The sequence below is a fragment of the Tamandua tetradactyla genome, chromosome 11, assembly GCF_023851605.1.
Source record: "Tamandua tetradactyla isolate mTamTet1 chromosome 11, mTamTet1.pri, whole genome shotgun sequence".
Classification (NCBI taxonomy): Eukaryota; Metazoa; Chordata; class Mammalia; order Pilosa; family Myrmecophagidae; genus Tamandua; species Tamandua tetradactyla.
This window is the reverse complement of record NC_135337.1, coordinates 14,411,615-14,430,143: the sequence shown is the minus strand read 5'-3', so window position 1 is coordinate 14,430,143 and position 18,529 is coordinate 14,411,615. Positions and strand designations below refer to the sequence as shown.

At 38.0% G+C, this 18,529-nt stretch overlaps 1 protein-coding gene and 1 non-coding gene across 3 annotated transcripts; both read left to right on the top strand.

Moving 5' to 3' along the window:
• The first annotated feature begins 2,555 nt into the window (after positions 1 to 2,555).
• PRPF38B (pre-mRNA processing factor 38B) lies at positions 2,556 to 12,766 on the top strand. Of its 2 annotated transcripts, XM_077120051.1 has the most exons (7): positions 3,037 to 3,148; positions 3,465 to 3,616; positions 6,286 to 6,354; positions 6,673 to 6,824; positions 6,906 to 6,966; positions 8,933 to 9,156; positions 9,490 to 12,766. In XM_077120051.1, exons 2-7 carry the CDS (start codon positions 3,479 to 3,481, stop codon positions 10,346 to 10,348), a joined length of 1,503 nt encoding a protein of 500 aa, XP_076976166.1. In that variant the 5' UTR covers positions 3,037 to 3,148; positions 3,465 to 3,478; the 3' UTR covers positions 10,349 to 12,766. The 2 variants fall into 2 exon arrangements, with proteins under 2 accessions (XP_076976165.1, XP_076976166.1); XM_077120050.1 differs by lacking the exon at positions 3,465 to 3,616 and having other exon boundaries at positions 2,556 to 3,148; positions 9,490 to 12,765.
• A 5,089-nt stretch (positions 12,767 to 17,855) lies between these two features.
• On the top strand, positions 17,856 to 18,046 carry LOC143651116 (U2 spliceosomal RNA). Its single transcript, XR_013159853.1, has one exon. It is a non-coding gene; the product is annotated as a U2 spliceosomal RNA (small nuclear RNA).
• Positions 18,047 to 18,529: the final 483 nt, after the last annotated feature.

The following is an 18,529-nucleotide window of genomic DNA, read 5'->3' as shown; positions in this document are numbered from 1 at the left end:
TGTGTTCCCATAGTACCCTTGACATACCAGTACCGAGGCATTTATGACACTGAATTGTTATTTCTAATTTTTCCAACAGTTTTTTGTTTGTTTGTTTACTTTTAGTTTGTTTTTGTCATTATGGTAGCCAATATAAAGATTTTTTTTTTTTTTCTGGCTGACCTACCAATCCCATCAGATTTTTAGCTCTTGGGTATTGTAGTTAATACTTGCTCTAATGGCTTCACATATTACTCTAGGTTTGTGGTTGTTCTGAACAATCAAGGATGTGATCCCATTGTACTTGAGTATGATTCCAAAATACCTTTAAATTTCTGTTATTTTACCCTTAGCACACGGCAATCCTTTTCATTCTTTATTCATTTATTCAAGAATGACACGTTTACTAAGTAAAGTGTACCAACTACATGCCAACATGCGAGGCTTTTTTCTTTTTTGTAAATATTGATGGAAATGGATAGGACCTAGAGTAACCAAAGCAATTTTTATAAGGAAGAATGAATTTGTAGGACTTAATCTACTTGATTTGAAAACTTATTATAAAGCTACAGCAATCAAGATAGTTTTATATTGCCAAAAAATAAAGGTCAATGGAATAGAGTCCAAAAACAAAACTCACTGTGGTGAGTCAACTGATTTTTGACAAAGGCACTAAAGTAATTCAACAGGTAAAGAAAAATCTTTTCATTAAACAGTTCTGGGACAACTGAATATCTGCATGGTAAAAAATGAATATCAACCCTACCTCACACCATGGGAAACAATTAAATCAAAATGAATGGTTTACAACTGTATGTACCCCAGAAGAACATATTCTTAAATTCAATGAACCCATTGAAAGTAAGACTCTTTGATGAGGTTAATTCATGTAAGGAGTGGCCTAATCCAATCAGGATTGAGTCCTTCCCAAGAAAATGAAATTTAGACAAATAAAAAAAGCCCCAGGAGTCAAAAACTAAACCCAGAAGAAAAAGGAAAAACCAGAAGACACTGCCTTGTGCCTTGGCATGTGACAAGCCAAGGACCCCAGGATTACAAGCAGCCTGCCCCAGACCACCACAGTCTTTGTGGAAATAGCATTACCTTGATTTGAACTTTCTGTTAGCCTCAAAACAGTAAGCTAATAAACTCCCAGTGTTTAAGTCAACCCATTTCATAGTATTTGCTTGAGCAGCCTAAGACAGTAAAAGAAAGGATCACAGACCTAAATGTAAAATCCCAAAGTATAAAACTTTTAGAACGTAGGAAAATACTGCAACCTTAGGTAGGTCGCGATATGGACACATAATCATAAACAAAACAAAACAATGTTCTAGGCTTTATTAAAATAAAACTTCCTAACTCAGAAGTTTCTAGGAAAGGGTAAATGATAAAAACCTCCACAAAGAAAAATCAAGTATGAATAAGGTCTTGGCATTTTAGTAATCAGGATGTCACTGAGTGAGCCACCCAAGGTTTTTGAGTATGCACTGATGTAGTTTTGAAACGATGACTCTGGCAATCTGTGTGAAGAATGAATTGGAACCAGATGAAAAGAGCAATACTAGCATCCTCAAAGTAGACTTTAGGGTCATGGAATGTAATTACTTAACCCTTGGATTTAAATGTCATTAACTTCCAAATGTCTCCTCTGGCATTCCAGGCACTCCACGGTGGCCTCAAATCCTATCCAGCCATCACTCCCTTATAAGCATATTTCCTGGCTACTGCAGTTGGACTACTGACCCTCTATTAAGACTAATTTTTTTGCTCTATGTATATGCTTAGAAGTATTCCACCTGTAGAAATCTCAGTGAACTCTACAGCCTTAACTCTCAGCCACAACGTGAACCTTCTCTAGGTTATCAATAGTTCTTGAGAACTGAGATTGAGTCTCATTTTTACACACCTTCCCCACCTCCTACTGCCCCTCTCCCATTTACAGTGTCAAAGTTTACCCCTAACGATGGATCTGTTGAAATTAAACTGAGAGAACTCAAGGAGGGAGGAAAGAAAACGGTGGCACCTACCAGATGTAGGGGCATTCTACTAGACACTGCAGGTATAGTAGCACTTTTTAATGCTCACAACAGCCCGAGATGTCACCCCGATTTTACAGTTGAATCCACTGAAACTCAAAGAAAAAAGAGGTCTGGCCGGACAATAGAGCCCGGCGCAGCAGGTAGCTTTTGCTCCGGAATCATATAGAGGAGTGGGATTCCTGGCCGTCATCCAATCCAGAGAATCTTGAAACTGTCAGACCAGGGTGCCCTCTGGGATAATCTACTGGAGCCAAGGATCGGGGATTCGCAAGCACACAGTCACTATCCATGCGAACGCGTTCCTGGCCCAGTCTCGGGAGGAGAAACCAGGCCTCAAGTCCGAACACTAAAACACACGGATCAAGCCTACTCCCGGTTCCCTGGCGCCGAAACTCTGAGGAGTATAACTCAGCCGGAGGTCCGACGCAGCGGCGGCAGCGCCCGCAGAACGTGCGGATACACGATAACTAAGGAGAGGCCTCGCTAGGATACCTGAGCGCCACTGATTGGCTACCGGCTCAGCCCGGAACCCTGGGACGTGTGACGTCACATCCGCCGGGCCCGCCATCTTGTTCCCAGGGGCAGTTGGCGGAAGAGATCGCGCTCTCTGGCCGCCGGCTCGCCTTCTGTCGGGATATCTTGCGGCCTGCGTCTCAGCGTCTGTTCTCCGCCCGGGTCCCTTTGTTAGCGCCACGTTGCCCCCCTACCTCATCCGGCTGGGGCACACCGAGGCGGCCCCCTCTCCCGACTGCGCTCCATGGAGTAGGGTCCTGGACCGTTGTCCCGAAGAGCGAGATCGAGCTTGGCCCCTTCCCCCCTCCCCTTTCCCTTCTTCCTTCCGCCGCAACATGGCTAACAACAGCCCCGCGCTGACAGGCAACTCGCAGCCGCAGCATCAGGCGGCCGCAGCCGCGGCCCAGCAGCAACAGCAGTGCGGCGGCGGCGGTGCCGCCACCAAGCCGGCCGTCTCGGGCAAGCAAGGCAATGTACTGCCGCTCTGGGGCAATGAGAAGACCATGAACCTCAACCCCATGATCCTGACCAACATCCTGTCGTCGCCTTACTTTAAAGTGCAGCTCTACGAGCTCAAGACCTACCACGAGGTGGTGGACGAGATCTACTTCAAGGTACGAAGCGTCTAGGCCCTTGGGGGGAGAAGGGTGAGTTTATGGAAGGAGGGATTGGAGGAACCGGGCGGAGGTGACCCCCGAAATCTGAGGACCATTTTTGGGTGGGGGAGGTAAAGCGGAGGGTAACTGCGGCCTGTAGTCTGTCTGGGAGGGATCGAACTGGGCCGCCCTCCCGCTTACCTTTTTCAAGTTCTCGGGGCTCTGAGAGCCGGACACTTAATCGATCTTCTCCACCAACCTCCTGCCTTCTTCCAAGGGGGATTAGGCAAGAGGGGCAGGGAAGAGGAGAAAAGAATAACACAAGCCTTTCCAGTTTACAGCTTTAAAATGATTCCTTTTGACGTGGATCTACTCAGCGCCAACCTTGTTGGTGCTTCTCCCGCTCACCCCGGGCCAGGGCGTGTAGTGACTTCAGTGTTGGCCTCGTGTTGTTGGTACTCACTATCCGATCCAGACAGGGATATGGTCAGTGCGTGTCTCGGGTGGGTTGGGAGGGTTGAGGGTGGAGAGGTGCCAGTACAAGAGGTGTACAGAAGGCCTGGAAATTTTCCCAGCAGGAAGTCAGGAATAAGAGCCACCTGTGCATTGGGCTTATTAATTATCTGGGCCCTGGGCTTCTGCGGCAGGGTCGGTGCTGGCTTGGCTGTGCTGGGGAGCTCACCTGGCGCCTCCTCACTGCACTCTTGTCTCAGTTCTTGTTTCGTTAGCAGGATTGACTCAGTCTTGCAGCGAGGCTCGGAGCAGCCCAGGGTCGCAGGTAGAGGTATGCACTATTAATCATGCTCAATCGCCATAAATGCATTTCCCTGGTTAAATGAACGGCTAATAAAATTAGATTTTTATTTTTATTTTTATTTTTGGACATTGGTTTTTGGTCCTTTTCTCACCAGCTAGATAGGCTTTCTCCATTTCCTTACGAAGTATGTAGTTTAAAAAAAATATCTTCCAGGCCTCCTAAGCTTAATTTATATTTTAAAGAATGTTTATGATCGCTCTAACTATTTGAATATGGTTGTCTTTAAATATTTTAGCTACAGCATCCAATACAATACAATTTGTTTTGTCTACATTGACTAAAAACACACGAGACAGACTGCATGAAATATCTTTAGTGATCTGAAGGTGTCTGTAGAGGTGTTAGCAAAAGGAAATTTTATTCTCTTTTAGGTCATGTTTTGTCTGTCTTTTTCCCGATTCAGTGATTAAAGGATATTGAAATATTAGTTGCTTTTTATAGAAAATCTTTTCTACCTTGAATGCAGTTCAATTTTGGGTATATAAAATACCCAAAAGTAAATTTGGTGTCCTCATAAAAGAGTCCATTGTAGGTCTAATTGTAGTACCATAAACTACTCTTTTTTTAGGTTTTGAAAGGTAAGACCTTTTCATCATGCATACAGTATGGCGAATGATATTTAACCATTAAACAGTTGAAAATTGGGTCCTTACTCTTTTTGTGTCAGGCTCTGTTTTTAAACAGACACATATTAATGTAATAGAAGAAGAGCTTGTTTCCAAGTTTCAAATATTTTGTTTTGAAACTAGTTGAGATTCTACCAGAAATTATTTCTTAAATTCAGTTAGAAAAGTAGGAGCCAGAATTTGTTATCAGCATATCCTCAAATTCTCATTGAAATATGTGGGTTTCCAGTTGTAATCTTTTGTGTGTGTGTGTATTATATTCACCCCTTTGGCTAGCCTTTAAAGAATTGAAATAGACTTTATGTAACTAGCTGGAGAAAGGAAAGAAAAAGAAAGCAATACAAGAGTGCTAAGCAAAATAGTATAGTGCTTAGATTTAAATGCATGCTCTTCTGTTTAAAGCCACTCAGAAAACACTGTTAAGTATAACCGTGGGTGGGTCGAAATGAAGCTTTTTATTTGTTTTAGTTAAGCTCAAAAGACTTTATGTTGTATCTGTTTTAGAGCTAATATTCTTTTTATTTGCTATTTTTAGGTAAAGTATGTGGTTTCTGTAGGGTGCCCAACTTAACAAAGATGGTACTATATCATCTTTGATTATACTTAGTGTAATGACTGTTCACACAGTTTTGACATAGTTTATATTCTGGGAGAAATTGGTTTGGTTCACATAAGTAGACTGAAAATGAATTTCATGCTGACTAAAATAAAAGAACAATACCCATATCCATATGTAGATGTGGCCTTTGCAATTTCATGTTTAGTCATTAACGAACATAATTCTGATCATTGTTAAAAAATGAACAGATAAAACATTATCCATAATTACATATCAGGAGTAACTTCTATTATTTTAGCATACTTTCTTCAAGTCATTTTTGTTTATTTTAAAATATAGATTTCTATATACCATAAAATTGAATTATTAATGGTATTTTTAATATTTTTTCAAATTAATACTTAATTTCATTAATACTTTTTTGCTTTAAGTTGGAGCCTTAAATTCATTTTAAAATATGAATTATAATTTTTGAAACAATTCATGAGATGGAAAGTTGTAATATTGACAAGTAGATTTTTTTTGTTATTATGTGAGACTTTAGATATACTTAATAGCAATTTGAAAATATAATTTACCCTTGATTCAGCATTTTGGGGATCTGAATATATATCATAAATAGCTACCTCGGATAGTTTTTAAATGGAGCAGGATAAAAATACTAGGTTAGATGGTAGCAAAAGATGAATCATTTTATCATTTGCTTTAGGATTCCATAGTTTGGTCTTTAAAGCATATTACAATAATACTTACAATTTTTTAATGTGTGAAATTAGTAACATCTGCTGTTCCTTTATCTTTCTTATATTCTCATATTCTTAGAGTCAAATTTAAATGTTAGCCTACCAAAAGTTTCCTGGCTCCCCAGGTGTAGATAAGCACTCTCCGCAAAGTTACTTAATGGGATTTCTGCACTGTAAAGCTATTAAGGTTTTGTTAAACCACAGTAGTTTTACTGGTGCTCATTATTTATCTAAGCAGTTTTTCAAAAATCATTTACTTAATATAAGTAAATAAAATTACATCATGACAAAATACGCAGCTTCCGAACTTTGTAAGAGCTGCTGTATTATGGACCTGGGTTTACTTGAATCAGGCTTTTTAAAAAATTAAATGTATGAATGTCTGTTGTGGACATCTTTTTTATTTTCAGGTCACACACGTTGAACCATGGGAGAAAGGGAGCAGGAAAACAGCAGGACAGACAGGGATGTGCGGAGGGGTAAGTAGAAGTACGTGCATTTTTTTTTTTTTTTTTTTCAGTTTTTCTGTGTCAGACAACTAAATATATATTTGAAAACAAAAGGTCTGTCTCTGTTAATTACACACTCAAATGGCAGTTAATTATCAGATCTTATAATTAAAGCAAAAAAATCTAAACTCAAATGTCCAGTGAACGGGGTTAGAAAAATGCTATTTTTTAATGCCTCATTCTTAGTTCTGGATTGCAAGATTATGGCTTGTTGATAACACTTAACCGGATTAATTAAATGGTGTTAACTATCTCTGTTACTTTTTCTTAACTCTCTTTCCCATAAAGGTTCGAGGTGTTGGAACAGGAGGAATCGTTTCTACAGCTTTTTGCTTATTATATAAATTGTTTACTCTGAAGTTAACTCGTAAGCAAGTTATGGGTCTAATAACACACACAGACTCTCCATATATTAGAGCTCTTGGATTTATGTATATAAGGTAAGCATGTGTTTACCTACATTTCCAATCACTATCTTGTTTTAAATCACATAGGTTTAAATATGTCTTTTATAATTGTAGGTACACACAGCCCCCTACAGATCTATGGGACTGGTTTGAATCCTTCCTTGATGATGAAGAGGTATGTCAGCAAGGGTAATAATTAGTTTTCTTCTGTTTATTCTCATGTTTTTAATCATTTATTGGCAGTTTAATGTCTTTCAGAATTTTCTGTATTTAAATTTATTCAGGGAAAAACTTTTGAAATTAATGTCCTTTTACTAAGACTTAGTGAATTTTATATCTTAGGTTATGCTTCTTGGGATTTTTTTTTTTTTTTTTAATTGCTTGTATGTGTTTTGGTAATTATTGAAAAGTTTCTCTTCCTAGTTGTGTTCTTTGTATTGAATTGATCCTGACTTGTACAGTTGATAGTGACTTTTGAAGGTGGGCCCTGCTCAAGATTGAGATGGTAAAAGGCATGTACATAAACTACTAATTGTTTTAACTTTTTTCTTCTGGAACTTTTCAGTTCATTATTCTCTACTGGATTTCTTCCAAATATCCATATTCCTAGTTGGATAGAAGTGCAACATTGAAAAGCTGGGTGGGTCTTAAAGTAGTCTTAGAGCTTAGATGATTTTTTCAAGGTGAGGAAACAAATAAATGATATTTAATTCTCACTTTTTGACTCATATTTCATATTTATAAAGCTAGAAGAAAAGCTTTTCTTTTAATAATTTAGGTTTTAAAAACTTCTCAATCTAGTGTGCTGCTCAAACTTTAAAGAAATTACTTTGGGAAATAGTATGCCATATTTAAATCATAATTGAATTATTTTGCTTACAGGAGTCAAAAAGTACTTAATAAATAATGAGCTATATTTTGTCTATATCTACCCCACCACTACTTTAAATTTAAAGGTTCATAGAGCAGATTTTCTGTGCTGTATTCAGTAGTCCCATTTTTTAAAGTTCATCTAAAACATTTGTTGGATCAAATAGCAGTGCTAAAAGAAATAGTTCTAATATGTTTTTAAAATTACATGCACACCTAACAAAAATCTCGTGGGGAATTTAATTTTTCTCTGCATTTTGGGGGCTTTTTAAAATTTATTTTTCTCTTTATACGAGTGTTTTAGACCTAAGTACGTCTCCCTCTTATCTTTAAAAAGCATGTTCCTCGCCATGAGTGATGATGTTATATAAGGTTTGTTTCTAAATGCTTCTATTTTATCTGTTTTTTATTGTATTTACAAATCGAAGGTCCTCTATTTAAGCTAACTTATTGTTTTCTTCCTTAGATATCTGCAGCGATTATATTTGGAAATACTGTATATCTGAACACTTAAATGTGTGTGAGTGCAAGCAGTTTTACCTTTAGCTCTTGTTTTCCTGTTTAGATAACAAATCTCACTTTCCTTGTGTGCTTGCACTATAGGTTTGGGACTGACAATAGCTGACTAACATGTCCTGAGCTGTGAGAGGGCATAGCAAGAAGGCCTTCATGCGGTAATGACCCTTTTCAGCGACAATGGTCATCATGGATTATGCGTTTCCAATTATTTGTTCATTTATTTATTTTCTACATAACTAAATTAGAAACCTCACTGCTTCATGGCAGTTGGTTTGCTATTGCTTCCAGTTTTATTAGGGTTCCATTTTATATTAGAGCTGTTAAAAGATAACCTTTGGACAGGAATTGTCTGAAGTAATTCATATATAGCTAGGTTGCAGTGCTAGGTATGATGTGTGCTGACATGTCCTCAGAAGTAATAAATAATAGGTTTGTGGAATATAAATTTAAGTTGATTGTTCCACATAGTAATGTAAGGGGCTTTTTCATGTTCTTATTAACTGAGTGAGATCAGTTCCCTTTTTGCCCATGAGGCTGCAGGGTTTGTTCTCACTTGCATGCACACACTAAGCCCGAGTATTTCTCTGTATCATTCATTACCAACCAGATTAGAAAGGTACACGAATTGAAATTCTTCTGTTAGAATTTTTTTATACTTGAGATTTCAAAGATGGTAAATTTTTTTTATAGTATTCATGTATATCTTTGAAATACCTATTTTGACGGCTAGGATATCTTTTGTGTTTCTGTAGGACCTAGATGTGAAGGCTGGTGGAGGCTGTGTTATGACCATTGGAGAAATGCTGCGATCTTTTCTCACAAAACTGGAGTGGTTTTCTACCTTGTTTCCAAGAATTCCAGTTCCAGTCCAGAAGAATATTGATCAACAGATTAAAACCCGACCTAGAAAAATCAAGAAAGATGGAAAGGAAGGTGCTGAGGAAATAGACAGACATGTTGAACGCAGACGTTCAAGGTAATATAATTCTTGAATTGTGCTTATTTTTAAAATATGTTTTGTAGAAAGTTAATGTAAATCAAAAGCAGATTTCTTAGGAAATTCTGTTTATACAGTTTGTTTTATTAATTTGTCACTACTACCACTCTGTCATCCCCCCAGGGTCTTTTCCTGCCTCTTTGGCATTTTCAGCAAAATTAGGCATCTATAAGTTCGAATAAGCAAATTTTTTGCTTTAATTATCCTTCACATATATATGTAAACTGGAGTTATAAATAACACTGATGAAAGTTCACTGTTTATGACACATTGTATTCATTGATTTTTTTTCTTCCTTTCCTAAATAATTAGGTCTCCAAGGAGGTCATTGAGTCCACGGAGGTCCCCAAGAAGATCACGAAGTAGAAGCCATCATCGGGAGGGCCACGGATCTTCTAGTTTTGACAGAGAATTAGAAAGAGAGAAAGAACGCCAGCGACTAGAACGTGAAGCCAAAGAAAGGGAGAAAGAAAGACGAAGATCTCGAAGTATTGATCGAGGGTTAGAACGCAGACATAGTAGGAGTAGGGAAAGGCATAGAAGTCGCAGTCGAAGTCGTGATAGGAAAGCAGATAGAAGGGACAGGGACCGGGATAGAGAGAAAGAGAATGAGAGAGGCAGAAGACGTGATCGCGATTATGATAAGGAAAGAGGTAATGACCGAGAAAAGGAAAGAGAACGATCAAGAGAACGGTCCAAGGAACGGAGAAGTAGGGGTGACGTAGAAGAGAAGAAACATAAAGAGGACAAAGATGATAGGCGGCATAGAGATGACAAAAAAGATTCAAAGAAAGAAAAAAAACACAGTAGAAGTAGAAGCAGAGAGAGAAAGCATAGAAGTAGGAGTAGAAGTAGAAATGCAGGGAAGCGAAGTAGAAGCAGGAGCAAAGAGAAATTAAGTAAACATAAAAATGAAAGTAAAGAAAAATCAAATAAAAGAAGTAGAAGTGGCAGTCAAGGAAGAACTGACAGTGTTGAAAAGTCAAGAAAACGGGAACATAGCCCCATCAAAGAAAAATCTAGAAAGCGTAGCAGAAGCAAAGAACGTTCTCACAAAAGAGATCACGGTGATAGTAAGGACCAGTCAGACAAACATGATAATCGAAGGAGCCAAAGTATAGAAGGAGAGAGCCAAGAAAAACAACTTAAAAACAAAGATGAGACTGTGTGAAAATTTTGTAAAAGTGGATCACATTGAATCCTATAAATGTTTGATTAAATCTGCTTTTTTCCCCCCCAAGTTGAGATTGTGCAGTAGTTACACACTCTTCAGGCTCCCTGTAGACTGCATTTTCATTTCCTCTTTTGTGTAGGAAGTGCCTTTGTAATCCCATTTATTGCATTGATGTTTTCACCCAGTTGTTGAGTTTGATACACGATGCACAGATTGTTCTTGCATTTTTATTGTTTAATTGTTTTTGAAATGTACAGTCTGTACATATGTCCTGGAAATGTTTTAATTCATTTGGCATGGCTGCCATGTTGGTTAAATTTGTATAAGGCAATAAACTGCCACTAATTCTATTTTTGTTTTTTAGGTGTGGGATTATGGTTTGTGTACTGGAGTTAGCATGGCTGTGCTTTTCGTAATAGAATGCTAAAGACTTTGAGAATGGATCTTGAATGTATATTATAGGAGAATTATCTGTGTGCATTCAATGTACTTGAAGGCAGCAGTTGTAGGATTTAACATTCTTGTCCACTGTATATTATCTTGGAAGGCTTTTGTTAATATGTTACACTTATATTCTGCTTAGTTACCTTTAGAGAGAATTTATGAGAAGTTATTTCTGATGCAGAGGTTTAAATTAGGCTGTGATTGGATCAGAAGTCCTTTTAGCATTCTACCTCAAAGGGACACTTAGTATGCCTAAAATTTATTCACTTAGTTTTCCTTTTTTATTTGAAAAAAAAATACATGACATATAATCTTTTTCTTAAATTCTTTCTCAGATTTTAAAATACTATATTAAATGCAAAATTAATATCTAAAGCCTAGCAGTCTTGCAGCAACCCTATACTAACATGAAATTGGGTGAGGGTGGGACAGATAAGTAAGAAACAGATTCAAGCCTAAAGCTTCCAAAGCATTTTTATAAAATGAAAAATACTTAAATTATGAAATGGCTTGATAGTGTCTTTTTTTAAAAATTCATAACTTTTTTATTGATAATGAAGATTGCTGTTTGAGTTTTTAAACTTAATCTAGAACAGAGAAGTATTAAAGAGTAATGCTATGCTGCATTATTTAAGACTATCAGCAAATTATTTGATTGTTCTTATGACTTGTATTCTGATTACAGAGAACCATCATGAGTGTGGAATAAATACTGGATTAAATCCTTTATCCTGGGTGTTGGCTTTTCCCCCATCTGTTAATAACATTTTCTGAAAAGTATACTGTAGAAAGTGGAATGTTAGTAGAGAAGCACTTTGTACAAAGGGGTATCTCAGAGCTTAAGTGACAAGTGGATTTTAAAGATAAATGTGTAGACTAGAATTGGATATATGTGATAGTAAACAATCCTCATGAGCGTTAATAATGGCTGTTCCCTTTGTCAGTGGGTGTTCTGTGTGTCACTAGGGTGATGCTTTGGTTGGGATTTTGTTTTACATCAAAAGTGTTTGTTCAGGAACTTTTCACTTGGAGTATATATTAGAATCATTTAAAATATGCACTTGAAGGAGCTTAAGTAACTGATCCAGTTCATTCTTAGAAAATAGAGGCCAGAAAATGCTCTGTTCAGCCAGTGCTAACACTAAAGTCTTGTGATCTTCCTGGTATACCATGTTTACATTTGTTATCTTGCTCATTATAATAGCTAATTGATGGGCGCTCAGAAGCCACTTTGCAAGTGTTAAATGGTCTTCATTTTGTACCTAAATCCATTTCAGAAAAATCTCATTAAATGAGGAGATTCTTTTATAAAAATGCTCTGCTTTTTAGGAGAAGATTCAGTTATTTTGCCTTTTAAATTATCAAGTGAATCAGTGCTATAGACACCTAGAAGTTTTTTTCTTAATGTTCAAGGAGAAAAAAAACAAGTAGTGAGAGCTAGCAAATTTATCTCATTGAGCACAATATTTTTAGCATATCTGACTTATGATGCTACTTTGAATATATCCACTTGAAATGTTGTAATATATATGAAATGTGGAAAGAATTTAAATTATTTCAAATTAAGGTGAGAGGAATATTACAAATTGTTTGATTTCCTAATTTTTAATGTTAGATTTGAGTGCTTTTGACAAGCATCTCGATAGGTGTAAGGAACATGTAAATAATGCTATTTAATACCAAATATATGTGTGATTTATTTGGAGAGTGACAAAAACTGAGAAAACAAATGGCTGTGAAGGACGACTCAGTCATTCTTAACAACATGAGAAAACTGATCTTTTAATAGAACTGAAAGCTAGCATCTTCCATCCGGTTTTTGTAACTTACTGGAGTAATTTCACTTTTCCATGTATTCATTTCTTTGCATCTGTTTTCTAATGTTAAATTTGCATTTATACATTGGCTAGTATATCATCAATCTTAAACTTTGAATATAAAATATCCTTTTTAATACTGCACAATATAAGTTCTTTTAGTTTAGGACTTCCTCAATTCCTTGCAGTCATTGGCTCTTTTTTTTTTTTTTTTTTAAAGGAAAGACAGAGAGAAGGAAGGAAGGATAGAAGGAAGGAAGGAAGGAAGAAAGGGAAACATTTCCAAACATTTTCTTGCTTTATTGTATTTTGTTTTTCCGTTTTTGTTACATGGGCTGGGGCCGGGAATCGAACCGAGGTCCTCCGGCATAGCAGGCAAGCACTTTGCCCGCTGAGCCACCGCGGCCCACCCCTCATTGGCTCTTTTAAGGGACTATTTTTAGTAATCTGGTAAAAGCTGTAAATCTTCTATCTAGAAAATAGAGGTACCTCAAAATTTGCATGCCATTTCAAAGAAACTCCTAAACCCTTGCTATAGGACTTTTGCGCTCTTTACTTAGAATTTTTTCAAAGCTCTGATTAGGTATATGGTATTTGAGAGTGAATAGCATAGTAAACTAGATATTTAAGTTCCTGAGAGTGTCCCTAAGGCAGTAGCTGTTGTTTTCTACCCAAAAGATGGGGGGCGGGGGGAGGCGGGTAATGGTATTCACTTAATCCCCTAACCCCAAAGACTTGTCCACTATTCATTTAAGTAGCTTTTTTTGTTGAAACGTTTAGGGATGAACCTCAGTTCATCCAAGTTTTTCAGATGATTTCAATGTGCAATCATTAAGAAACCCGAAATTGACTTTTAGTTAGGTCTGGCCCTAAATTTGATAGTCTCATCTTGTAAATGCTTAATTTACAAGATGCTTGTAAATCCTTGATTGATTAACCCAATTGCAGGACCTCTTCAGTGGAAAGGATTTTATGGGAAAGGAAATAATTTCTTACTGATAGTCAGTCTTTATGAAATTCTTCATAATTCCATCCCATGAGATCCCATAGTACTTTGCAAATGGTTTTCATCTATTCAAAAAAAACAACTCTGGAGTAGTTTTCCATTTTAGGGTTATTGTTTGTCTATCAGCCTTGTAGGAAACACAACAGCATAAATACAATCAACTGAAAAATGGCTGCTATCTTAGTTTGCCAGGCTGTGACAAATGCCATACATTGGCTTGGCTTAAGCAATGGGAATTCATTGGTTCAGTTTTGAGACGAGAGTCTAAAGTTGACAGCCAAGACCATTATCTCTCCCTTAAATCTGCATGCAGCATTCTGATGCTGGTTGTCAGAATTCCTTGAGGTTCCTGGGGTCCCTTGGTTTTTACTTTGTCTCCTGTCACATGGTGATGTCCCCTCTGTTTTTCCCTTTTTTAAAAAGCCTCCAATAATCCGGTTAAGACCCACCCTCATTAAGTTGGGTCACACCTTAACTAAAACAACATCTTCGTGAGGCCTTATTTAAAATGAGTTCACACCCATAGGAATGCAGGTTGAGAACATGTGTTTGTTGAGGTACATAGCTTACCGTTCACAGCTAACCCAAAATCTCCATTTCTCAGACCATTGAGAATCAATTTCTACAATTATTACATAATCATGATCCATAACATCTTGCACAGGTAAATTGTATTCAGGTAGGTAGATGTTTTTACCCTCTTGCAGAAATGAGTTATACTCGTGCAAGCTAAACAGTTGATCTTAAAGCATTTCGTATACATGCCATGAGATTTTGTCACAAGGGTTGAAGAAGCTACATATTGCAAGGAAATCTTCACTTAAGCTCAGGTTTGCCAGATGTAAAAGTACACCTATCTTCAGTTGGTTTTCCTTGGTCACTTTTTGTTCTGGTCATTCTGAGGCTGTCTTATTTCTCTTGGGTCAGTATATTTACTAATCCCCAGAAATAAATGCCATTAGCATTTCCCCCTAACCCAAGTAAACGTGCAGTAAAAATGAACTTGTAAAAACAAGATGCTTGCTAATCAATTCATTTCTAAGGAATGTCCTTTTGCCATCTCTCCTTACTATGTAGAAATCCTGAAGTCACCACGTTCTAGGTGTTAAACCGCACCACCAGAGGAAATTTCTTAAGTGTTGGGCTCAACCAATCAGTCCAAGTACTGGCTCATTGACTTTCCTCTTGGATAAAGGGCCTTATCTAGAACCCTGCTGTGGGAAATTGTGCTACACTGAGCTTTGTGCAAGGATGGCAACTGATTGATGGATGTGCTTGTTAATTTATTTCTTATCCAAATCCACCCTTCGTTGCTCTACTTTGCAGTATTGGCAATGGGTCCTGTAAATATTCCTCCTTTGCCATTGGCACAATGTTAAGTTTTGTCAGTAAAAGATGCTGGAGAGATGCTGCAGGAGAAACGGGCTTCTATTCCAAGTGTAGGGGCTAGGGGCATGCAGTACACCCAGTGAGACTCATCTCCCAGCAAATTTCAATGGCATCCTCGTGGAGGGAGAGACCAGGTTTTGCAGCAAGTCAGCTGATGCCCCAGCCAGCTTCCCAACAAGTCTTGCCGGTGCCCCAGTGGCAACTTCCTGGTTTCAGGAGCACCCCCACAGATGGTTTTCCAAGTCTCAGAGGCACACCAGTGGATGGCTTCCCAGCTAGTTTTGTTGACACTCCTTGCTTTCCAGCTCCTGCATGCAGCAGCACCTCAGCAGACAGTGAGTCTCTACAGCAAAATCTGAATCTCTCAGTCTTGCAAGGGAATCTTCCAAATTTATTGCTCTGCCTCAGCCCTAGATGTAGTGGCTGCTCCCTATTTATGCTATTCCTGTATTCTTTAGAGTCTCTGTACCCTTAATAATCAACCCCATTACTGGTTAATACTTCTTTATATTAAAATTTCCCTGTTCAAATTACAGCATGTTTTGTCTTTTGACTGGACCCTGACTGATACAGTGAATGAGAATGATAGCAATCATAAACACGCCATATCATTAGGCTGGCTGATACAAAGGGCTCAGCGCAATAAGTTTGTTGAAAATGAGGTAAACAAGACTGGCTATTTCCTGAACTTTGAGAATTCAGTAAGAATTGACCAGTACCTAAAGGAATGGGGTCTTTTGTGGCTGTCATTTGAGGGTGGCTGTGAGAAAAAGGAGATAGCAAAACAAAAAAAATAACTACCCTGAAAATGCCTTTCTTCCTGCTGGCTTTCTAGTTGTTTTCCGGATTTGGTTAGTGGATAGCCATCATCTCTAACTAGTAATGCACAATCCTAGTCAAACGCAACTCTCAGTCTGTTTTGTACTGCACACAAGTGACTGAACATAGCTGAAGAAAATATTCAGCCATGCTGACATATCTTTTTTTAATTGCAATTTTATTGATATATATTCAGGTACCATATAACCATCCAAAGTGTACAGTCAGTGGATCACAGTATCATCATAATAGTTGTGCATTCATCGTCACAATAGGCGTTAACATTTTCATGACAATAATAAAAATAAAAAAGTAAAAAACACCCCAAATATCCCCAACCTGCTACCCCCCATTATTATTATTTATTTATTTGCTTGCTCATTTGTCCATACGCTGGATAAAGGGAGTGTCAGTCACAAGATCTTCACAATCACATGGTCATGCTTTAAAAGCTATATAGTTATACAATCATCAAGGATCGAGGCTTTGGGTGGTGAGATGGTGACCCAGCAGGTAGAATTCTCACCTGCCATGCCAGACACCTGGGTTCGATTCCCGATGCCTGCCCATGCAAAAAAAAAAAAAAAAATCAAGGCTTTTCAGTGGAGACTACCAGATCAATAGGCTGAGCCCTTGATCTTAGGGTTTGCCTCTATGAAACGTATTCCTGAAAAGGATAGGCTAAGCCTACTTAAAATTAGACCTAAGAGTCTCCCTAGGAAACCTCTTTTGCAGCTCAGATGTGGCCTCTTTCTCTTTAACCAGTTCTGCAGGTGAATTCACTGCCCTCCCCACTACGTGGGACATGACTTCCAGGGTATAAATCTTCCTGACAACGTGAGACAGATATCCTGCGATGAGCTAGGACCTGGCACAAGGGATTGAGAAAGCATTCTTGACCAAAAGGAGGAAGAGAGAAACAAGACAAAGTTTCAGTGACTGAGAGATTTCAAACAGAGTCGGTTAACCTGGAGGTTATTCTTATGCATTATATAGATATCCGTTTTTAGTTTATGGTATACTGGAGTGTGTGGAGAAAAGTACCAGAAACTGTTGAGCTGTGTTCCAATAGTCTTAATTCTTAAGATGATTGTATAAAGATATAACTTTTACAAACAACAACAACAAAAAATAAATAAATAAACGCTTTGGATTGCAGTTCAACAGTATCAGTTATTTCCCTCTAGCTACTCCAATACACCAAAAATGAAAAAGGATATCTATATACTGCATAAGAATAACCTCCAGAATGACCTCTAAACTCTATTTGAAATCTCTGTCACTAAAACTTTATTTTGTTTCATTTCTCTTCCCCCTTTTGATCAAGAAGTCTTTCTCAGTCCCATGAAGGCTGGGCAAGGCTCATTCCTGAGAGTTATGTTCCATGTTGCCAAGGAGATTTACACTGCTTAGAGTCATGTCCCACATAGAGGGGAGGGCAGTAAGTTCACCTTCAGAGTTGGCTTTGTGAGAGAAGCCACATCTGAGTAACAAAAGAGGTTCTCTGGGGGTGACTCTCAGGCATAATTTTAAGAAGGCTTAGCCTACCCTTTGCAAGGATAAGTTTCATAGGGGCAAACCCCAAGATTGAGGGCTTGGGCTATTGATTTGGTTGCCCCCACTGCTTATGAAAATATCAGAAATTCTCCAGATGGGGAAGTTGAATAGTTGTATTGAGAAATCTACACACACACAATCAATGACTCACAATATCATCACATAGTTGTGTGTTCATCACCATGATTAGTTTTAGAACATTTGCATTAATCCAGAAAAAGAAATAAAAAGAAAGAACTCATACATCCAATACCCTTTACCCCTCCCTTTCATTAACCAGTAGTATTTCAATCTACCCAATTTATTTTACCCTTTGTCCCCGCTATTATTTATTTATTATTTATCCTTGTATTTTTACTCATCTGCCATACCCTGGATAAAAAGAGCTTTAGACACAAGGTTTTCACAATCACACAGTCATATTGTAAAAGCTATATAGTTATACAATCATCTTCAAGAATTGAGGCTACTCATCGCTTCTCGGCCTTTTGGCTAAGATCAAGTGTAGTATCTGTTCTTATCAGTTTAATATCTGATACGTCCTCTATCCGAGGACAATATATTAAATGGATTTTTGGAGCAGGGAGATGGAATAGGAGCTTGCTCCGTCCACTCCACGCATCCACCTGGTATTGCAGTACTTCCAGGAACGGGGCACCCCTTCCTCCAATTGCGGTATAAATTGACAGACTTGTCTTTTTTTTTTTTTTTTCTTCTCCTCTTGTTTTTCTTGGCTTCTCTTCTTAACCTGCCCAGGATGTCTATAATTCTCTCTGTGCTTCCCCCGCCCCCCTGAACTGCTTGTACGGTCCTTTCTTCTTCGTCTCTTTCTTTCTTTCCTAAAAAAATAAAAAATAAAAAATAAAAAGTAAAAAAGAATTAAGGCTACTGAAATACAGTTCAACAGTTTTAGGTACTTCCCTCTATCCACTTCAATACACCACAAACTAAAAAGGGATATCTATATAATGCATAAGAATAACCTTCAGAATAACCTCTTGACTCTGAAATCTCTCAGTCACTGAAACCTTATTTTGTTTCATTTCAGTCTTCCCCCTTTGGGTTAAGAAGGCTTTCTTAATCCCATAATGCCAGATCCTGGCTCATCCCTGGGAGTCCTGTCCCACATTGCCAGGGAGATTTACA

Excerpts from the sequence above, each read along its gene's own strand:
- PRPF38B (XM_077120050.1), top strand. The coding sequence starts at position 2,870 with ATGGCTAACAACAGCCCCGCGCTGACAGGCAACTCGCAGCCGCAGCAT. Across the intron at positions 3,149-6,285 it reads TGGACGAGATCTACTTCAAG|GTCACACACGTTGAACCATG; the intron begins GTACGAAGCGTC and ends TTTTATTTTCAG. Across the intron at positions 9,157-9,489 it reads GTTGAACGCAGACGTTCAAG|GTCTCCAAGGAGGTCATTGA; the intron begins GTAATATAATTC and ends CTAAATAATTAG.